This window comes from Electrophorus electricus, chromosome 10 (genome assembly GCF_041902795.1).
Source record: "Electrophorus electricus isolate QZ-2024a chromosome 10, ASM4190279v1, whole genome shotgun sequence".
Lineage (NCBI taxonomy): Eukaryota > Metazoa > Chordata > Actinopteri > Gymnotiformes > Gymnotidae > Electrophorus > Electrophorus electricus.
Window position 1 is genome coordinate 20223310 of NC_137506.1, and position 23186 is coordinate 20246495.

The 23186-nt window shown below is 40.2% G+C and overlaps 1 protein-coding gene across 2 annotated transcripts; it reads right to left on the minus strand.

Annotated features, from left to right (window-relative positions):
* Positions 1-715: 715 nt before the first annotated feature.
* ift43 (intraflagellar transport 43 homolog (Chlamydomonas)) lies at positions 716-21957 on the minus strand. Of its 2 annotated transcripts, XM_081721795.1 has the most exons (11): positions 21782-21957; positions 21064-21171; positions 20925-20939; positions 16495-16565; positions 11163-11198; positions 10704-10750; positions 6772-6844; positions 5468-5543; positions 5089-5151; positions 4554-4725; positions 716-1036 (listed from the first exon to the last, which is right to left on the minus strand). In XM_081721795.1, exons 1-10 carry the CDS (start codon positions 21824-21826, stop codon positions 4609-4611), a joined length of 651 nt encoding a protein of 216 aa, XP_081577921.1. In that variant the 5' UTR covers positions 21827-21957; the 3' UTR covers positions 716-1036; positions 4554-4608. The 2 variants fall into 2 exon arrangements, with proteins under 2 accessions (XP_081577921.1, XP_026879526.1); XM_027023725.3 differs by lacking the exons at positions 716-1036; positions 20925-20939 and having other exon boundaries at positions 1072-4725; positions 21782-21938.
* Between the last annotated feature and the right edge of the window lie 1229 nt (positions 21958-23186).

Below are 23186 nucleotides of genomic sequence, written 5' to 3' on the forward strand. Positions count from 1 at the left end.
CACATCACTGGCATTCGGACGTTTTGATGCATTTACATTAACATTTTTAACACACGTTCATGTTACACTAACATGGTCGCGCTGTTAGTGTAACGTTAGTGCAAGAACATTACTGTATCATTTGTGAGAAAAGGCTAGCATTAACATTAGTCCAAGAACATTAGTGTGAAAATGTTTTCACTCTTGCACTAAGGTTACAGAAACATTTATGCACTACACGTTACACTAGCATTACACCAGTCTTACTGCCTCTTTCCTTCAATCGCTGTAGTAAGAAAGCAGACAGGCTCTCTCCCCCTCAGAGCTGCAGCCAGTGATGCTGGGGTGTGTAGAAAGGTTTACTGGGCCGGGAGGGGTGCGAGGGGGTGATTATCATGTTGGAGAGCACCTTGACCTGTTCCTCTGCGGGCAAAAACCCATGAACTCCAGACCCTCTGCAGTGGCCCCCTCCTCTCACATGCCCCCACCGCCTCTCCTCAGCCGCTCTGAGTTATTATCATAATTTCCTCCCGAGGTGACTCGGGGCCTCAGGCCGGCATGAGTGGCCCCGTGTTTTACAGAATGTGTTGTGTTTTATTGCCTTTAAGTCAGTGGCAGGGCCAGCCATGAGGGCCCGCAATGATAAGAAAAGCAGTCATGTGAAAAATGAAAGGGGCCACATGTCCGGCAAAGAGAAGAGCGAGGGCCAAACAATAAAATACATGACAAATGGGGGTCCTGACTGTATTTCATGTTCCACATCTACACACACACTCACAAATACTGCTGCTTTCACACCCACCTTAGATGAGGCTTAGCAGAAGCTCACAGAAGCAGAAGCAAGAAAAATAATTATTCTAATGAGTGCAGTCTATGTCTAAAAGTCCGGTGTTTCTCGCTAAATTATTTTGTACTTTCAGCGCACACCAATCGCTGCCCCCTGCTGCCTCCTTCACTCCCTCGCAGACCTGTGACAACATGACACGGAGAAGAAGCCCAGGGGCATTCGGAGGTGCCGTCAGCCTGTTCGTTTGTGTCCAGGCCCACCTGGGATGAACTAAAAAAGAGATGGAACCTCAGAAAAAGAAAAAGCTGTCAGAAAGTTTCTTCACCATGCCCCCAAACAGCAGGGTTTGTTTTTTTGTTTTGTTTTTTAAGCATACTTCACACTTTGTTCCTTGTATTAAGTATATACCTCATCAGCAGCACATGTTTATGGCACTTTCACACAGAATGACATAAAAAGTAAACAACACACACCCACAGCACTGGTCATTCCAACATGGTTGAAAAGGTCAACTGAATTATATTAAATAATTGGTAAATAATGTCATATAATTATTTTGTAAGCAATTAAAAATTTTTTTCTGGTGTCATACTGAGATTATTCCCCCTCAGCTCAAACAGAAAATTATAGGCAATCACATCAATAATCATCAAAGATCAGTAATCAATAATTGGGAGTTTGTATGTCAAATACAATAGAAAACATAAATTGCATACATTGGCTTTAATACACAGTATAACATCATTACAGTTACACCTTCACCAATAAAGCTGGCTCTTCTGATAGAGTTTACAGTAGCATTGCAACATTGTACATAGTCATTTAAAAAGCTTAAACATGGTGGTAACTAAAGGACACCTGTGCCCCCCCCCCCCCCCCTCCCCCTCCCCGGGCAGGAGGCGTGGGTGCAGGGAGAGCCCAGGGAGAGCCAGGCCAAAGCGAATGCTTACAACATCGCGTGACTTCCACACTTGGTCACATCTGTCCTCACCATTCACTCCAGTTGGAGGGGGGGGGGGCAATCTCAGACAACGGCTATCTCCACATCTCCACATTTTCTTAACGCTTTAATTACATGCCCATATATTGCCTCTGGGCCTTATGGAAGACAGATATTGAGACCAGATAACATGGAGAAACTTCTGTCAGCAGCCCTGCATATTAGAAACGCACCAGATTATGATCTCCTGACTGACAATTAAGTATTACTGTATCAAAATACATAGTCAGATCCAGATTTGTTTTTTTCAAGCCAGAGAAATTTTATTAAAAATGCATTACTTCCCCTTATTTGCTTTGCCGACCATAGGAATGAGAAGTACTTTCCATGAAAAGACCCAATGAAAACACAGATGAGGAAAAACAGGGCCTGAGAATGAAGCACTCTCAGCTAGCCTGGACACGAGTCAGTGGTTTTATTTGTTTACTAAAGCCTAAATGCCTAAATCGAGGGTGAAGTCCCTTTAGCAATAAATAAATAAAAAAGGAAATGTGTCTGATTCACATAATAAAATTCTGTACATCCCTTAGTATGAGCTACAGGGAAAAGGCAAAACAATTATGAATTTCAAAAGTATTAAAATTTGTGGTAACTATATAATTACTATTTAGTTGTAACCAACCTCACAAGTCCTGTCTGAGTGTCACAGTGCGTCAGTGCTACCAGTAACTTCTAAGGGACTTCCAGCCCAGTATGCTGTAATCAACCCAGTGATCTTTCCTCCAATGATGTATGCTCTGCAAGGCGGTAAAGTCTCACTGATCTCATCTGGCGGATTTTCAAGGAAGCAGAAACGCAGAATAATGAAAGGGCTTGCCGCTAACAGCCCACAGATCCAGAGCGAACATTCAACACTGACATCACTGGCATTGTTCTTCTCACTGAAACTTTTGCTTTAGGAACCCCTCATCCTATATGCCATTGTGTTTTATCATTAAGCCTACTTTAGGAAAACAAATACCTCAGCTAATTTTTATTTAAATATGTTGCATCAGTTGTAAACATAAAGGCTATATTTTCAAATAAATGCTTAACTGATGCATCATTTTAATTCAATCGTTTGAGCGAAGCCCATCGCTGTGATTTGCAGTACAGAGCCTCTGAACAACAGACAGCAGTGGCAGAGGGGCACAGACACAGTTTTCAAGAAACACAGTGAGAGAGGTGACTTTCAAGAGCTGGACACAGGATCATACCAAGCATGGCTCCCTCTCCCTCCATTTCTCTCCCTCCCTGTCTCCTAATCCTCCGGCAGACGGGCCGGTGCTGGGGCCAGTTGTCTGGGGCGGGTCAGTTACCCGCTATCACAGGGCTTTAATCTGAGCAGCCCGCCTGCACGCCGCTCCCCTAAACGCACAGGCGGCCCGGTGCCAGCAGAGGAGTGGCAGGCCTGGCCATCCCTGAGAGAGACAGCTAGAGGTTGTCTGTACATGGATGGGCACTTCACAGCTCGGCAGGGGACGGAGGAAGGGGCATCGCGGCAGCTGCTCAGGGCATATGGGCAGAATTCATTAAAGGTGGCCAAATAAGCCAACGTGGAGAGAAAGAGTGAAACAGAGTTGGAGAGAGAGTGGGCAGAGGGCTGAAAAACAAAAGCAGAATGTGTTGGCCTGTTTGGGGTTTTTTGTTTTGCTTTTTTTTTTCACCTGATAGAAAAATGGAGATGGAGTTAGAGAGGCTTCACAATTAAACCCAGTTACAATCTGAGCTTTCTATTAAAAACTCATAAAGCACACCTTGACGTCCTAGGCAAATGATGCTATTAAGCATGTACTACACCATGACTAAAACCAGGCTGAGCACAAAAGGAAAACCTGAACCAATTAAACACAACCTCTCCAGGAAAGTCAGAACTTGGCAGAATGATACATTCTGAAACACAGGTTCATCTGATTTGGACATTAGACACCAGCTCCACCAAAATCATTCCTCATTTAGACTTAAAAATATACTGATTGCATTAAATTATAATAATTTAAACTCTGTTAAACATAACTTTAATGCCACATTGGAATATAAAACAGACGTCCATTTTTTTGTTCAATTTTGTCACAACTTTCATTTGAGATTTAGGACATAGCTGCTGCTGAACAGTTATTTCATTGATGTGTAAAAAATGTAACTAATGTATAAAAATGAGTACTTCAGTTTAAAGTTTAAGAAAACTACCACCAACTCTATACATATTATTTACTGACTTCATTTTTATAACTCTCTCAGAATCAATCGTGGTGCAAATTAAAAACAAAAAAGTTAAATAGCAACTAATCACTTAACCTTTCATAATTAGTGTGGTTTTCAGACAGATTACAAACATTTCATTATGTTAATCCTGTCAATAGGATCCTAGCTCAATGTTTGAGATAATTGTGTAGAAAAAGGAAGCCTTAGCCAAGAGCACAGAGATAGAGTCAATGGTGCAGTCAATAATGATAAGGTTGTGTTGCTCTGATGTATAAAGTTCATTTTAAACCAATCAACTGGATTTCATCTTACCTGCTCATTAACCTTGGATTTGATCTCACAAATTCTTTCCAGACAGTAGGAATGACATGAAAGGTCTTGTCATGACTGAATAAGTTTAGATCAAAAGGCTTTAGGGGTTTTATGTTTCATGTTTTTTTTAAGTTTAATGAAACATATGCATCAAAGTATTAAAGTTATAAGGCCTGCCACATCTAGGACAATTCATCAAATATAATATTCAATATGAACAATAATATATCACATACAAATATAAAGGAGTAACTCAGGTAAACATCCAATCGGGTACAAAAAGAAACCCACTAGAGAGTAGCACATGGCCAATGTGGCTCAGCATTGGCCTTTCACTGGAAGTCATCTATCCTCTAGCCACAGGAATGGGAGAATGGTCCTCTCTCTCTCCTTGCTCCCATTCCGTCTGGAGCTCGGAGGACACCTCCGTAAATAGATGGTCCCAGTCCCACACAACATCCTCCTGCACACAGAAGAGGGGTACAGAGAAATGGAGACAGGGGGGGATAGAGAGAGAGAGAGAGAGAAAGAACGAGAGGGAGGGAGATAAAAATGAATACAATAAGAATAAGATAAAGAGCCAGGGCAAGGTCGAGAAAACGAGAAAGACTAGAGAACAGGAGCAAAATGAAGGGATGAATGAGGCAATCGTAAAACAAGACACAAAATAGAGGCAGAGGAAGCGAGGGAGATGGGGAGTTGCAGTCAGTGCTCCATAAATCTCCTGCCCCAGAGGGACACAGAAGTGGCCCCCTCAGTTGGTCTACAAGCAGCTGGTCAGCCATGGAGACACAGCAATGCAGCCACCACCTGAAGCCTCACTCACCTCTCTCACCTCCTGCTCTGGTGCTAAAACCTTAGTGAGGAGCTTCAGGTCAATCTCGCCATCCTGCATATAAACACAGGCTATGCATTACCCAAACAGTTCACTTGCACTTAGATCTCATGTCTCTACACACTGAGAAGTACATCTGGGTCCCAGGCTGCGTGCGTCATGAGCAATGTTCAGTCAAAATGCTGTGTTCTCATTAACTATGAAATGTTAAGGCTGTACCAGCTAGCTTTGCTACATGGAAACAAAGAAATAGTCTACTAAAATATAAGCACATATTCATAACATGAACTTTCTTAACTGCACCAACACATTGTCAGCATTAACAAGTAATCATGAAGTGATGAGATGAGATTGGGTCTGGTTGTCTCACCAAAGTCTGAAATGCAGAGTACTTCATAAGGTCATTGTCCAGGTCTCTGTAAGTCATCACTCTGTTCACCTGGATACTGAAAGAATGTGATTTACATACAATGAATGGTAATATTTCCATAGTATTCGGTTAAACCATCCATGACACACTAGGCTTAATGAATTGCAAACAACAAAAAACAACACTGACAGACAACTGGCTTAGACATTTTTGAACATTTCAGCACTGCTAATCAAACCAGCATAAATAACAGTGCATCTGGGATTACGAACAAAACCTGACTGCAATATAATGTCCACATTATGCTACAAATTGCATATTGATGAATAGCCCAAAAAGTATGTCCAAAAAAACAAACATGCCATGAACAATGACTTGATTATGAACCACTAGGACACACAGAAACAAACGCCAAGTAGAAGTCAGTCTCTAAATTGAAAGCCAGCTGCTTATCTGTGATTTGTGAATTAAAATGAGGGGGAGTCTGTAAAAGTAGCCAGGGCCTAGCAGTGCATGCCAGTCCTGCTTAAGCCCCATTACATGCTACATTGCCCCCGCGATGAGTTCAGCGTGGATATTATCATCCACACGGCACACAGAGAAAAGCCAAAGGGGATACCCTAGGCCACCATGATGGGGCCCCCATGATATGGGGTTCTAACTGCTACAGTTAATCATCAGATCATCTGTTATCATTAGCAACATGCTAACCATACCAAGAAAAACTGTCATATATAGCCAAAGCTCATTCCTAGATGAGGCGCTTGTGAGTATTTGAATCACTACAGTTTTATAGAGTATGTGAAAGCTGTACTCATTCCAAACACTTGCTGTGTTAGGCTATTCTTGCTTGGATGTAGATTAAATGTGAATGTGTGGAAAAAACAACACACAAGCACACCTTCACTTAAAGTCAGGAACAGAGTGTGCACTCTTTAACTCCAGCGATCTCTCCATTCACTTAATCAACTTAGAACTAGAAACTCTGACATTTGAATGTCACATTACAGTGTTCTGTCTCACTAGATTTACTGGAGAGATTACTAGGTTACTGCAGAGATTATATCCTGGACCAAGACCAGCAATCATCAAAGGAGCTTCAAGTTTGAAGTTCGGACCCAATAAACATGTCTTAAATAAAAAGGAGAGTTTTAAACCTGACACAAGTAAAAGATCATTAATGGGCTCAAAACCAAAATAAAAATAAAAATATGTTGAGTGTCTTTAACAATATGGGAAATGGTAGCTTCTTTCAACAGGCTTCCAAGCATGGCCAAACACAGTAAAACAGAGGCCTCATGTACCTTGGAGGAGCTGCCACTTGCATAGTGAGGTCCTCTTCCTGTACTTCATCCAGATCTGGGATCACTGGGATGTCTAAGAACAACACAGAAACCAACAGTACCATCCTATGCACAGACAAGCTCTACTTTCATTTAGTCCGAGACATGGATAAATGAGCTGGATGTAACAATGTTACATTCGTCCCATCACTAAGAGTAAATAAAAGAAGAGCAGTTGGCACAGATCAGAGATCAGGAGGGAAAGAAGGGAAGAGGGAGGGCTGAAGAACTAAAAGCATCTTTTTAACTGTCCACAGACACTCTACAAACTTTTCTAAAAAATCCTGAAGCCCTGGAAACAAGCAGGGCCATATGCTGCCTGCTACTGCTGGGTGTTACTGAAAGCTGCAACATCTCTCACATCCCTTGAATCATAAGGCTTCACAGATGCTGTCTGTCTCCTCTGTTAATTTTGGTTTATGTTGTGTGTGAGTTGGCATTTGATTCCCACCCTCCCTCTTCTGCTCCTTCTCTCCCTCAGAGTCTTCATCTCTCTTATGCTATCTCTTGTTCTCTCTGTCTCTTTCTCTCTCCCTCTCCAATATCCTCTTCCGCATTGCCCCCTGTCACAGTGACCAGGCGGCCATGAATATTCAGTGAGCAAGGCGGCATCTCTTCCTGCTGTGAGGCAGGGCTTTGGCCAGGGGCTCCCCGGAAAGTGCACCCCCAACCCCAACCCCCTTACCCCCTATGCATCCCCCACCCCCACCCCTACCCACCCCACCTTACCTCCCACTACCCAAGCATTTGGGCCTTGTCAGCGGTGGCTACCCTAAGGACCCTTCGGGCTGCAGTGGCGACCTCCATGTCCATTCGGGTTGGGCCGAGCTCCAGGCGCACCGGGCTGCCTGCACGCCCATCTGTGTGGGGTCGGAAGTCACGGCGCGCCCTGGCAGGAGCCGTGGTGCCAGGAGCTGCCTGCCCGCCGCTCAGAACAGTGGGAACCCACTTTAATTGGCAAAACTCAACAGGACAGAGCATGGCGTCGCTCCCAAAGAAGGACGGAGCGAACTTTCACAGCCCTCCCCTCTGTTTTTGGATGGACTTTTGTTGGAGGGAGCAAGTGTGTGTTTGTTGAGGAGTGGGGCATGTCGAGTCAGTCCCACATACAACAGCAACCAAGTACGGTTAAGATATGAACTGAACATGTTTTAAGACACAAACATATAATGCCCACTGTGGAGTCATTCAAATAAAACCTTTTTTTAAACATAAAACGGAGGCCTTATTCAAAACATGTTTCATAATGTAAAGAACGGCAGTTGTCAGTTATAAACAAAAAATGTAAAGTCATTTATTACTCTGATCACTGTAGTAATAATTCATATTGATAAGTGAAGTAATCTTATATTTCTAAACAATTTCAAACAACCATGATTCACTGTAGGGACTTCTTCCATAATCAGGCATGGGCCACAACAACATTCCTGTTAAATTCCATCACCCCATCACCATTAACAAGCCCTCTTATCCCTCCATTGATAACTTCTTGCTTTTCTTTTCTTTTTAATTAAACCTAATTAAAAATGCCAGCCTCGTTTAGTCACTGACAAGATTCATCTGCGTTTCTGATATCCAAATAAATGCAGGCACGCGCCGAGCGCTGCTTCATATTCATGAGGTCCTGGGTGACACTTTGTCCTCTCATTTCCAAAGCAGTGCGTTCAGCAGAATCCGTCCCCCCCGGACCCCCAATCAAATTTAATGGTCTTAGCGCAATGACATCAAAAAGCCTGTACGTCCAGCTCTTCGCAAATAGATTCCAGCCCTGTTTTTTTCCTTCCCCCCAACGCTCCCGCTCGTCTCAGTGAATAATGCACTATCAACACTATTCTGTGAGAGTTCAATGTGAAACAAAGAGGGCTAAGCTTTGTGTATGCAGACGCCATGGTTAAGTGGCACGCGCAAAACAACGTTTTTAAATGAGGTTCCAATGCAGCCTATTATGAGAGGTCAAGGGGGAGAAGAATGGGTCACTGAATACAATCTAATATGATGACTCCATCAAAGGACAAGGCCTCACTTAGCTGCAGCATCACAACACGGAAAATGTGTTTATTTATCACCAAGGCTGAGAAATTTCTTTAGGCTCCCCAAGGTTTTTGCTAGAATCTTTTTTTTTTCCCCATTTGCGGAATTTAGCAGAATCTTTTTTTTTTTTTTTCCTAACATGCCAGCTCAATAACCACAACCACACCACCTGGACAAGCATGTGATCATTGTGTCCCTCCAAAGCTCAGTAGCTGGCAGTACGCAGAAGCCAGCCGTTGGACTTCACTCTCCACAAAATAACCATCGCCTGGCCTTTATTTACTGGATCAACCACAAACTACCCACGACTGGTGTATCTAACCATTCTATAGTATTAAAACAGTGAGTAGGGATAGAGGACTGGGGTTATTAGGCTTGTTGAACTGTTTTAAAATCAACCTATAACAATAACCAGAAGTCAAAGCTCATGACAATGCAAGGTATGAAATGATAAGACACTGATATGATTATACTGTCTGTTAGAAGCACTGACCATGCAATTATGAAAAGCTTTACTGTTGCAATATCTGCAGGCACATTCTAGTCATGCTAACCGAATATTTCAGTGTGCCCTGTTTCAGATCAGAGCTGGGATCCTGCAGGTGAGGCCCACGTTCAAATGATCACATCTGGGTTTAGGATTTTCCCAGTTTCTGAAAAGTAGTTCTAAAAAACATTACAATAAGAACACTGTTAATAAGAAAAAGTATGCATATGCACTGTATATAAAGATATATGGCATATGGGTTTGTAGAATACTGTAAATGCTTTAGCAATTCTTTAGCTTTAAAATGTGCTTTTTATCTAATGAATAGCTAATAAAAAAACATGCATCTTTTTTCTTGGTAACATAAATCCTTTACAGAGTAAGTATTGCCAGTTCATCAGTATGCTGAGCTGTAACAAGTAATTTCAGTGCAGTCTTGCTCATTAAAACTTTAAAAAACTGAATGCATCCAAGTTTACGGTAATTACCCAAATCCTACACCTGTGATGTTTTGGGTCTTTACACTCACTGACTGTGCCTTTGGCACTGGCTCCCTTGTCTCCAGCACTTTCACATCCACATAACCAGTGGCTCTGCTCTCCAACCCAGCCCTGTACTTTGGCAATTTCAATCCTTATTTCCCCTGCTGCCTGGCAGAAAAAAATGGAACAATTATTCCAGGCTTTGCTTTGCTGAAAGTCCTGCCCTCACTTGTGTGGCGCTGCTCATGGCTCTGGGGTATTGGGCAGCTTGGGTCCCAGCAGGCAACCCCTCCAGGGTACACGGGAGCCTGGGTCCCAGCGGACAGCCCTTCTGGGGTGTACAGGAGCCTAGATCCCAGAGGACAGCCCCTCCAGGTGGGAACTAGCGTGCTTGAAAGCAGGTGAGAGAGCTGGCATGTCAAGGCACAGCCAAGTTATGTGTGGGTCCATAAGCATGGAGAATACCTGTTCTCCAACTTCCCCAAGAGATATGGATATAACCTCACCGGTCACATTATAACTAACATTATAAAATAGTCCTGACAGAGGAAATGCATGCAAGCATCAAAATATAACAGTTTTTTTAATGTGCTGTGTGTGTCACTGAGGATGTAACTACCAGACCCGACTGGCTAACCACATGGGCCTGTCATGTAGACCCAAGATAGATGCTGAACATGACATTCACAGGTCAGCTACAGCTGATTAACATATACAGCATAATCTTTGTGTAGTGCATGTTTCTGCTCTGGCAATCAATCTGGCCACCACCCAGCGGTCTTAGTTGTCAGTAACAGAGTATCATCACCAACCCGTAAGTAATTGTCAGAGAGGAGGCTCCTTCACTGTTGTCACTGAGCGAGTGAGCACATGTAGCTGTAGGAGATACTCACCACTCTCATCATCAGAGCCCTCAGGGGTCTGGGGCCTCAACCGCTGGCTGCACACAAACAACCGTGTACATATCAGTGGAAGCTGAGTTCTTTAAAAGCAGCATAGCGAACAGATAAAATAAAGGCACGCTCTTTTTCGGCTGTTGTGACTGTGGCATGCATTGTTCAGAGGGGCAGGTATTCAAAAAACAGCCATCTTGGCCCCCAACCTCAGCTAAAGTGATGAGAACTCCACCACAATGTCTTTTAATCAAGCTAAGTGATTGTTCTTGGAACGCCAGGATTAGCTGCAACCAAGGACAATTCCAGAAAATAGTAATTTTCTTCCTTATAGCAGCGAGAATAAACAAATATTGCTAATGTTTTCATTAATATTTCATTTGATGTAATCAGCCTTCTGGAATAATACTAATAATAATAAAATAAGGTTAAAAATAAAGGGAAAGGCATGGAACTCACTCCTCAACCTCCTCAGCACCTTGTCTTCTTCCAGACCTTTGGAGGACAAAACAGTGAAAAGGTTATAATAATCAAACATAACTAACTTTCAATAAACCCATTTACTGTTGTTTTTTTTTAAATAATCAATGCAGTTGTGGCTGTTTATTTCCCCATCTGTATTTTGAAGTAAACTATGCAATAGTTATTTTCACTCTTCTATAAAGTAACAACTCAATTCATTATAATTATAAAGGTTATTTTAACTTTATATTAATAAAGCATTAGTAAATGAATTACAAAAAAGTACATATTTAATACATGAAAGATCTGTAAAAGAATGAAGATGAATCAGCAGAGGAGGGCTTGTATTTGCCCTCTACTATCCAAAACTAGTTAGTGACCACAACTAAATGGCTAGTCAGGATATTACTTGTTGATTAGGCATACAGAACAAATCATTGCTGTTCTGATTAGTTGTGCACTATATGAAGCCAAAGGGTTTTTAATCATTTAGTGCCCCCTACTGGTAAATGAATTAAGGACCTTTTATTTCAAATCCAGACTTCTAAAGTCTAAAGGCTGCTAAAACTAAAGGGGGATTTGAGGGGAATGACCAAACTTTTAAACTAAAAAAACAAGCAGATAACCCTAGAGTAGTATCATTTATTATGAGAATTATGAGAGCATTCGTATTTCTTTAGCTATAATGATGAGACTTAATGTGAGAGTAAATGTTACAGGACAGTGGCTACATGCTAGTTAAAGCCTGTCTGTGTAGCCCTGCGTGGTACTGTAAGGTAAAGCAGCTGCATGTGTAGGACTGCATGGTACTGTAAGGTAAGGAAGCGGCTGCTAACAGTCCCTGCCCTTCGTGTGTGTGTCCTGTCCTGCCCAAGTCGCACTGAAGACACATTATGTGCCCCTTGATTAAGACTCATGTAAGGTAAAGTGATAGACATGGTCAAACTGTCTGGAAAAAGTTGTTAGGGATAAAATATATTGTGACAACCTGGCTTCAAAGGTTCATCAATAAACTGACAGATCAGTTAGTGTCAATTAGGAGTGATGGATCGGCAAATCCTGGGATTTCTGCTGTGGGATTAGTGTGAGCAGGGCACCGGTGATTGAGCATGAGGGGTGACATTGAGCGGAAAAAAAAGTCCTTGCCTACTCTGGAGGGGACCATTAGTTACTTTGTTTCAGAGAGGAGGATCAATGCATCATGAACCCCTTTAACACCTCATATAGAGTCTCTCTCTCTCTCTCTCTCTCTCTCTCTCTAAATCAGGATAGGTTAGACAGCCACACAGAATTGACACCTGACCTTTTCTTACAGATTCTTGCTATTACTTCAATTAGTGGCTCAGAAAACCATGCAAAATTGCTTTCTTCGCATCAGTGTGCCAGTGTATGCACCTCCAGCTCTGGTGGAGATAGCCACTGATGCAGTAGAGTGCAGAATCAACTGGAACAAAAGACACATTTGCCACAATCACATCTGGGGAATGCTAGTTATACACCACAGCATCCCAAAATCTGAGCAGCAATCTTACAGCCACAGAGTTCAATAAGTCAAACAGAGACACATGGAAGACTTGTTTTTATCTATCTGTGAACATTAGTAATGCACAGCTAATCTGATGCAATAATTGGTATTTCCCTCACTGTGAATTTCCAGAGAACAGTGCCCTCCTGTGGCTAATATGGGTCCCTGCTTTTCTCTGAGATTCTCATCATAACAAGATTTTGACAGCAGCAAACTAAATTACTTCATATTTTAACCAGAATTAATAAACATCAATTCTGTGGATAGATCCTGGTCATTAAAGGCTAAGAACCATTTAATGGACATCCCTGAAGATTTCACATTATCTCACCTATTGTATGTGCTAATTAAAATGAAAATAACATGTTTTTATCTTTAAAAATTACGAATTCAAGTAAATTAACGGAAAAACCCGAAGTCGCTCCGGAAAGTTGCCGGGTGACATCACTGGTAGACAACAGTGAACAACGCAAACAAACACAATTATGACTGACTTGGAGTGCTCCGATTCCGATCCTAATAGTAAAAAGTATCACTACAAGTAATCTTGTATATTATTATTACTATTGTTATGTATCTAGGTTAGCTAACTAGGTTCTCTCTTACTAATATCCAATTTCGTAGCTAACCTTGCTAGGTTTTAATGCATTTGCTTCAGTGGTCCGTTTTTTGTTTTTGTAGTTAGGTTAATCATGCGTGTCTATCCTTAACATGTATGCATTACTATTACCTTCTTTTCTACATGGATAACTTCAATGAATGTCTATTGCTAACTCCATACATTGAAAAAAACTGAAATAAACTGACAATTTGTTAACCAACGAAATGTGTGGAAAGATGTTGGATCTTTATGGGAAATGTAGAGAAGCTAAAGCTAGCTAAATAACGAACATTAGAAACTTTGCACTGAGCTATTAATGACGGTAGCTAACTAGCTAAACACAGATGTTCCCTCATTTATATTGCTGTAAAAGCGATCTACGTCGAAGTTGCATTCATAAAATACTCTATAAATCTCCGTAATGCAACTACGTGGAGTAGTTTTAGCCTAGTATGGTTTGAGCCGCAAAGCTTAGCAAGTTAGTTAGCTACTAACCTAGCTAGCTAGCAAGGCTAGCTAATGTTAGCTAATTTCAACTAAAATGCGCAAAGTAATTGCACTTACCGTTTACTCGCATACACACAGAGGCTCTTGAACACCTCTCTTTAGTTTCTTTACATGCCCATATTAGAAAAGCAGCAGTCTTAAGATCAAATCGCCAGACTTGAAATGAGCACCTACAGATAACGTAATAAGCGGATGGTCCTTTCCAACGTGCCCTTTTAAAAGTTGACACACTTTGACCGTTTTTTGTTTTGTTTTAGGGTTTTTATATTTTGTACAAAGACAAAATATCTTGAATTATGTACAAAAACAACACACCTTTTTGTCATTTTGAATCACCTACAATTAAAGTTGTTAAGTTGTTGTCCACCATCTACGTCACATGGATGACGCTTATGACAGAGCCAGAAGACCGCGGGCGAGGCAAAACAACAATTTTTTAAGCCGTATTCCTTGATTTTTTTTTTTAATAAATGTTTTCTAACTATTGATAATCACAAGATAAAAACAGCTTTATCTGTATTTATGTGTTTGACACTTTCATGTTAGCTGGTTCTTAGCCTTTAAATATATACAAACATGTTTTACATAAACAACTTTTTTTACTTAACCAAAATTAAATTCATTAGAACCCTATTTCCTACAATGACTTCAGTTTGAAGATTGCTTTAACGGACAGAAAACCCCTCTGTGATAGTTTAAGAGACAGTATGATCTAGCTTAGCTCAATGACTGAAAGTCAATGAGGTCAACCATTATCTTCTCAATACCATTTCTGTAAGTTACTGAAATTATTTACTATTTATTTTAATGATACAGAACATTTAAAGGCAGCACTGAATTCAAACTCATTTGCTGAACCTGAAATTAATGCAGTTGTGTGGGCAATTGTGTCTGTGTGTTTGCATATAAGAGTGTGAGGGTTAGTGTGCCTCCATACTTTTACACTTATTTCACTTGTGAGGACCAAATATAAATTGTGGTTATAGTTAAGGTTCTACTTAGAGTAGTTAGGCTTAAACTGACTGACTAACTGTCTGATTGTCTTTGCATGCGTGCAAGACAGCCAGAGAGAGTGAGAGTGAGTGATCATGCCTGACAAAGTGGTAATATTAGATGCACTTGTGCCTTAATAAAAAAAAAGGTGCTTGGTGGATAAGGACTACTTTTAAATCACCAATAACTGTATACTTATACAAGCTTCAGTTGATGGGAAAAAGTGCACTAAGACTGGACAACCATGAAACAAAAACAGCTTAACTATGTTGTGGAGCATCTCCCTAAGAGGTATGCTTGCTACACAGCATAATATATGCTATATTGCCAAAGGTATTCACTCGTCTGCCTTCGCAAGCATATGAACTTGAGTGACATCCCAATCTTAATCCATAGGGTTTAATATGATGTTGGCCCACGCTTTGCAGCTATAACAGCTTCAGCTCTTCTGGGAAGGCTTTCCACAAGGTTTAGGAGTGTGTTTATGGGAATTTTTGACCATTCTTCCAGAAGCACATTTGTGAGGTTAGACACTGATGTTGGACGAGAAGGCCTGGCTCGTAGTCATCCCAAAGGTGTTCTATTGGGTTGAGGTCAAGACTCTGTGCAGTCCAGTCAAGTTCTTCCACACCTAACTCGCTCATCCATGTCTTTATGGACCTTGCTTTGTGCACTGGTGTGCACCATCCCCAAACTGTTCCCACAAAGTTGGAAGCATGAAATTGTCCAAAATCTCTTGGTATGCTGAAGCATTAACAGTTCCTTTCACTGGAACTAAGGGGCTGAGACCAACTCCTGAAAAACAGCCCCATACCATAATCCCTCCTCCACCAAACTTTATACTTGGCACAATGCAGGCACAAGTACCGTTCTCCTGGCAAACACCAAACCCAGACTCGTCCATTGGATTGCCAGACGCAGAAGCGTGATTCGTCACTCCAGAGAACACGTCTCCACTGCTCTCCAGTGGTGGCGTGCTTTACACCAGTGCATCTGACGCTTTGCATTGCGCTTGGTGATGTAAGACTTGGATGCAGCTGCTCAGCCATGGAAACCCATTATAGGAAGCTCTCTACACACTGTTCTTGAGCTAATTTGAAGGCCACATGAAGTTTAGAGGTCTGTAGCAACTGACTCTGCGGAAAGTTGGCGATCTCTGCACACTATGTGCCTCAGCATCCGCTAACCCCGCTCTGTCATTTTACATGGCCTATCACTTAGTGGCTAAGTTGCTGTCATTCTCAATCACTTCCACTTTGTTACCACTGACATACCACTGACATACCACTGACATACCACTGACATACCACTGACAGTTGACTGTGGAATACATAGTAGCGAGGAAATTTCACGACTGGACCTGTTGCACAGGTAGCATCCTATCACGGTACCACGCTGGAATTCACTGAGCTCCTGAGAGTGACCCATGTTTGTAGAAGCAGTCTGCATGCCTAGGTGCTTGGTTTTATACACCTGTGGTCATGGAAGTGATTGGAACACCTGAATTCAATGATTTGGATGGATGAGCAAATAGTTTTAGCAATACAGTGTATTTTGACGTAGGCCATCGGCTGTTTGATATGACGGGTATTATAGAATCAGTGCAGTTGGACTGCTTGAAACTGATTAAATGAACAGATTTTTGCATCTTGCACAGTTGGTCACCTACAACATAGAGAGGTGAGAGGTTTTTGTGAACTCACCTGGCAGAACCAGTCCCGGTGGTCTCCTCAGCCCAGCCTCCCTGTCTGCGAGGTGGCTTAGGAGGGGGTCCCTAGCACAATACAGACAACTAGTGAGGCCTCGTCCATTTGGGCACCTCTGTACTGGCCTAGCACATGATTTTAAATTGTGTCTGATATATATTCTAAAAGTGCTTATTTTTGTAATAGACCATATACATGCACACCATTCAAGATCAGTTCAAGGTCAACCAAGATGTTTCAGGTCGGTGGTTCCTAATACTGCTCCTAGGCACCCCTGTCTATGTTAAATGTGACACCTGCGTGTGTGTGAACAAGAGAGAGAGATCCTGCAGAAGGCACTGCTCCCTTTGACACTTCACTTACTCCTCAGAAGTCAGCACACAGGAATGAAGATATAATTTTTTTTCTCAAATACACCCATATAATTTGAAGCTTCAATCAGGAACATGTAATGATATTTTGCTTATAACAAATCACTGGTATATTTCCATAGGTTTTTAGAGCCTTCATTTCTAAATATGGAAAATAAAGTTATATGCCACATTTCTAAATGTTTAGGTGCTTTTAAAACATTTAAAATCCCATGGCTTTAAGCTGGAAGGCAGACTCAGCTGCTTCCTCAAGTGGATTCAGCACAGGGACTTCAGCTCTGTTCTCCCAACACTCCTGACTGAAGCTTCAAAGACCACATGCTTGTTATTTCTACGACCAACGACAAATACCCACAAGGAACAACAACTATGGGCTACACACCTCTACCGTGCTTTCTGTTAAGTATTTTTGAGTTAATCCTGGGTAATCCTTGGACAACTACTCTTTCAATGAGATTATGTTTGATTACTTAATAAAGATTTCTTGGATGTGTAATTCATGTAAGATTCATGCTTGACGTAAGTGATGTATGATAAATCTGTAGTTTAAAGGAAAGTCTCAACATATCTCCCTCATATGTAATCTCTCTGATATGTAATTGGCAGGTTCATTACTGCCCATTACTAGACTTCATTGTAGACTTTTCCTACAAGCTTCAACCATGCTGTCCTTGTAGAAGTACAGAATAGGGTGAACATTTTGTCCACGCTTTGACCTAATATATTTTCAATACATGAGTCTCTGATATACTTCCATTATAAGACAATCAAGACACCAAATTAGCATTCAAAATGCTGAAAACGAGTAAGCTTCTTCTTAACTGAAGTAAACAGTCCCATTGTGAAATAACTAGTCTACATAAGGCAAGATTCTGATGTAAGATGGTGAGTTCATTACACTGAGGGAAAAAGAACCAGTACCACTGACCCAGCTGGCCCCATAGTTCATCTGCATATCTGTGTATCATGTTTACCCTGTGTCTCTGTAAAGAAAGTAGTTTAATCTACTGATTTTCATAATACCGAAAAAGACTACTATATGTGAATGACTGTTATTAACAAGTTAAATTAGAATATATCAGGAGGTGTTCATTTCAGTTTACTGACATCTTCACAAAATCTAGTTCAAGATGTCCATGTTTTATCTTTCATAACGTGTCTTAAGATTCCATACGATAAGTTAACTTCAACCAAACAAGAGTATAGTACACAACAGTAACAACTTTACATGGTCAAATTACAGTTCTTTATAAGTCATTGCAGGTCAAGGAGCCCATCAGTTAATAATGCAATAATGGAGAACAACGAGACACCCAATCTAAAAACCTATTATTATGTGCTACAGGGAATTCTACTGTAATTACTTTATTTTGATGTCATTAGGAAGCTTAAAAAACATCATTAGACAATGTAGGTTTTTGATGTTTATTATTTCATAACTGCTTTGTTTGGTATTTAAGCACAGTTACTGATATATAGGAACTGTATAATTATGTTTCCTAAATCTTAATTAGCATCGGGCTGCATGAGTCACCCTCTGTGACAATATATAAATAGTTTTCCACATGTGTGTGTGGGGCTTGCAACAGTGAGAGGCCCTGACAGCTTGGGCAGTGTGCTGACCTTAAGGAAGATGAGAGTGTGGGAACTGCACAGAAGACCTGAACACTGCCTGAGCATAGACCTAAATAACTCTGGGGGAAAAATATAGACTTTTGCTCTCTCATGCTCATTCTTAGATTCTGAAAATAGCCCCGAGCATAGTCAATTGGGTAAATTGGTACATCAGGAAAAAAAATAGAGGAGCGATTTTTGAATGATGGAAGAGTGCATAGAGGGCAACAAATGAGCTTAGCCTACAGCATTTCTCATTACCAAATTGGGTCTGCAAATGACACAGAGCCCTGAAGGAATTTCTTTAGTTTCAACTTGAAAGAACAAGCAATGTCCCATCACAGAGGTCCTTCACCACAGCTATTTGTGAAGCTGGACGTCCACATGTACAGACAGAGGAGGGAAAAGAGAGCAGTAAAAGGCAGTCCATCTGTCCTTGGTGTAGACAAATAGTTTCATTGCATAAGTGGAAAAATGGATTGTGGGAAGAAGTCAGGCTGTATTAATGACAACAGAGTCTGCTTATCAATTTCCCTAGACTTCTCACACACTTTTCCCAGTAAACTCAGATCTGTAGCTATTTACTATTTTCTGCTTGTTCTGTAATACTTCTTTAGCAATCCAGAGTTCTGAACCAGTAGTGTTCACAAAATACTTTTAGGACAACTGGAATCTGCCCTAATACTTTTAGAAGTTAATATGCTTTTAAAGATTTTCTAAAAAGGAGTAGTAGTTTAGGACTCCACTGATCAAATTCCTTCACATATAGCACTACCTACATGATAGATGTCTACAGCATCTGACTCCATCCCTCTTTTGATTTCAACGTTGCAACTGAGCAAAGACTGAGTAACTTCAGGGGCACTCAACCCCTAACCCTACCTATTTACATTTAACACATTTGACAGATGCTCTTATCCAGAGAGACTTTTATTGGTATAGCATAAAGAACTTGCCCAAACAAGGACTGAACCTCAGCCTGCCACAGGGGAGGCAGTGTTGTCACCCACTACATTATATCAGCTGTCACATTTGGCCCCTCGTATTGTGATTATTGTGATTATACATGGTTACCCTGTCTCGTGTATTTCTTTTGCTTCCATGTTTCGTTTATCTCGTTTCATTTATAAGTTTTCTCTGCCTGTTTTGTTATCGCTAGTGTTAGGTAAGTGTTCTGTGTTATTGTTATAGCCTTCTTCCCCTTTTTGTTATTGTGTGTTTTGTTTCCTTTTTGTTTATCATGTATTCTCATACTCTACGCATTGGCTCTATGACCCTGGACTGTTCTTATTATTACGATTCTGAATTTGCCCATAATAAATCTCACTCTTTTCCGCATGTGCATTCGCTTCCTAACCGCTCATCATTATACCAACCTATATCTCTTTCTGTAGCCCGGACACTTACAGAATTATAATTATTACCCTATAATACCAATTAATTAATCTTTAAAAAAGCAGATAAGGGTCCCAAGGAAGTTTAGTCATACATTCCAATTCAATAACCATCTGAAATGTCAAACAACTAAATAAAGCATCCATATTTACACTTAAACGTCAATGTAAGCCTGCTTCATAATGTGGGTGGTATTCTTAGACTGATATGTGAATGTAGGCCTACTATTTTCTATCCCACCAAACTAAGCCATGACTTATTTTCCATGAATGTCAAAAATGCAACCTATTTGATGCAGAACATATTTTTAGAACAGAATGCACTTTAGAACTATCTATAAATTGGACCAGTCACACAGCATGCCAAAAAATATATATTTCATAGAGCTGGGAGGTCAGAGAGGGCGCGAGAATCCTTTTTATTTTTCCATCAGGAAAGTCGGTCTAATTTCGGAAGTTTACAGTTAAAAAAAAAAAAAGAAAAAAAAAAACATTGCTAGAATTCCTAGTGGAGAAAATCTGGCCTATGTACAGCTCTCACCACTTATGGGGCAAACCAAGACCTCCATACTCTAGATGCCAATGTTTGTATGTAAGAATCCTGCAAGATGAAGTTTAAATGCTTGTAGCTTATCGTAACTGAAGCATTTAGAAGAAGAACAGCTGTAATGCTTTTACTGGTCTTCTTTTGCTTTGAGATTAATAATACTGCACTCAGACCGGTTAAAACACTACAATTCCATTATTCTGTCAGTTGCATCTTAATTTTGCCACTTCGACGTTGTACCAGTCACAAAAATCAACTATGATCTTTGCAAACATAACCACAATATGAAAAAGAAAAACTACAGATGTGCATATACAAGCATAATCCTAGAGGAAAACCTAAAACTTAAAACCTAGAATGCAAGAAAATTCATACCAAGTGATTTTGTAGGGTCATTGCTTTGCCCATGAGTCCTTATGGATATTGATAGATGGTATAAAATTATTATGCAATTACACAGCCAAGCACTACAAACAAAACCATGCAAATTTTCTACTGTACCGTATCATCTTCCTCCTTGGTTCAAGCATAAGAATTGAGTCAGATGCATGTGAATGATTAGGCATTGTACTTATCATTGGCACAAAGAATCGGTTTTCAATGACAGCGATTCTGAACTGAGACTCTTAAATTCCATTACCTCGCCAGTTATAGCGGTGACAGTAGTGGACAACTTCCCAGCATGTTGCGAGTCTTCTGTGGACGTCATATCAACTGCTTGGCGAGCCCTTCTGCCGGTTTTTGCAGTCTAATGTAACAAAAATGGGTAAGACAAGTGAGCCAGGTACATTCGTGAAACCAACTTATCACTATTTCAAGCCTACATTAGAATTAGTTCAGTTTTTGCGGAGATCAGTGCGATAATTTTCTGTTGCTAAGGCAACATGACGCTAGAATAATCCGAGATGCGCTATTTAGCTAAGATAGCTATCTTAGGTTAGCTAGCTAACAGCCATACATACGGCTATCTATATAGTTAACTTAGTTAGCTATACAAGTAGCGGTTAGCTAGTCATAACTGAAATGCCTTCAGGTATACAACTCTTATGTTACTAGCTAGATTGCTATTATCAGTTAACTAGCAATCACCACCACACCTAGCTAGGCTACTGTTCACACTGTTCCCAATAACCCTAACCCACAAATTCGCAAAGTCTGTAGGTTAGCTGGCTAACGTTGGCTAGATTTTTGATAGACTAGCTAAAATAAGTAACTAGCAAGGTTAGCTAGCTTGCTAAATAACTTAATGGCGTTACATTGCATTATACAACTAAGTTTAAGCTTGCTTGCTGTTCAAAATATGAACATCGTTTCTTATCGGCACGCACAGCAAATCGTTTGAAGTAAATATAACTTACATTCTTTGGAAATCCACTGTCACCTAGGTGAAACGACTCATCCATTTTTGTAACGGCTTCTGTAGAATCTAGCTGGCTAAATACAACGCTTCCCGTTAAAAGGTTTACTTCCTGGAGATGAGGACGCGTCGAATTGTGTCTCCAAAGTGAAAAATAATGCGAATATTATACTCTACTATGCGTATTAAGTGAATTCTCAATACAGACTATATTAATCATATTATTAATACAAACTATATTAAAAATCATATCCTGTAATCTCTTTTTTTTTCCTACATTTATTTATTTAGATTATTTTAAAACTATGAGAACTATGAGAGCCACAAGCCGTTGGCTGAAAAAACAATAAAACCGAATAAAGGTATGAATTCTTTTATATCCCATTCATATCCCAACAAAAGAAAGAAAATTAAGAAAAGAAACCAGGATGGTTCAGTTCTAACTGCAATAGGTAATGATTGTACAGGGTTGGTAAATATTGTATTTTGCTGTAAAAAATAAAGATGTCTTTGATTAGAGGCCCTAGATATAACTTTGCTTGGGGCCCCAGAAATTCCAAATATGCCACTGTTCCTTTCTCCAAGTACACGTGAGTTATCATTAGCCATACAGCAATCCCTTTGTGTGTTTTAAATGGATATGATACAGCATAGAAAACAACAACAAATAGTTAATCACATGATTATTCCAGGTCCCAGACTGTTAAACATGGCTATAGACCAGAAGGCATGTTACAATTAATGATTTTTCTATATAAAAATGAATTCAGAATGAAGTTATAGATTATGTACAGGAAAGTGTATTCAAAAATATAGGCCATATACCTTTACATTATGGCTAAATGTATGTGCCATCTTTGATGTTAGATACTAAAACTCTATGATCCAGGAATAATTATTAGACAGCCATCAACAGTTCTCTGAATGCTTTACGGGGGACAACACATGTAAAGGAACTGTATGCTCCCGATGTCTATGTCCTTGTGATTTATTAAGAGATAATTGAATTTCATGACATTTAATGGAAGTACAGCATCTATTTTTGTAATTCAATGTATAGTTGGTTGACCTACCAATCTGGCAATTTTTATTCTGTATTTGAATATTACCAATAAATCTTGCTTTGGGGGGCTTGGACCTCATCATATGTAGAAACACTAAAAGTTGACATGGGTTATTTTTATTAAACACTATTTTTAATAAACCTGTAATAAAATGGTCATTATCAGGCATGATGACTGAATGAATAAAAAGTTCAAAGAAACTCCTTCACAAAGTAAAAGTCTGTCATAGACAAAAATTGCCATTTTATCACTGTAATGGAATCATACTATGATTATAAGTATATAAATGTATATATTTTTAAACTAATCAATAAGTATTGTTAAAAACTGGTATAGCGTTAA

What these genes read in the sequence shown, in the direction of transcription:
- ift43 (XM_081721795.1), bottom strand. Translation starts at nt 21,826, where the DNA reads ATGGATGAGTCGTTTCACCTAGGTGACAGTGGATTTCCAAAGAAT. An exon ending in ACAGTGGATTTCCAAAGAAT is followed by an intron (nt 21,172 to 21,781) that starts GTAAGTTATATT and finishes TTGTTACATTAG; the next exon opens with ACTGCAAAAACCGGCAGAAG. An exon ending in CAAGTGGCAGCTCCTCCAAG is followed by an intron (nt 5,544 to 6,771) that starts GTACATGAGGCC and finishes ACATTCTTTCAG; the next exon opens with TATCCAGGTGAACAGAGTGA.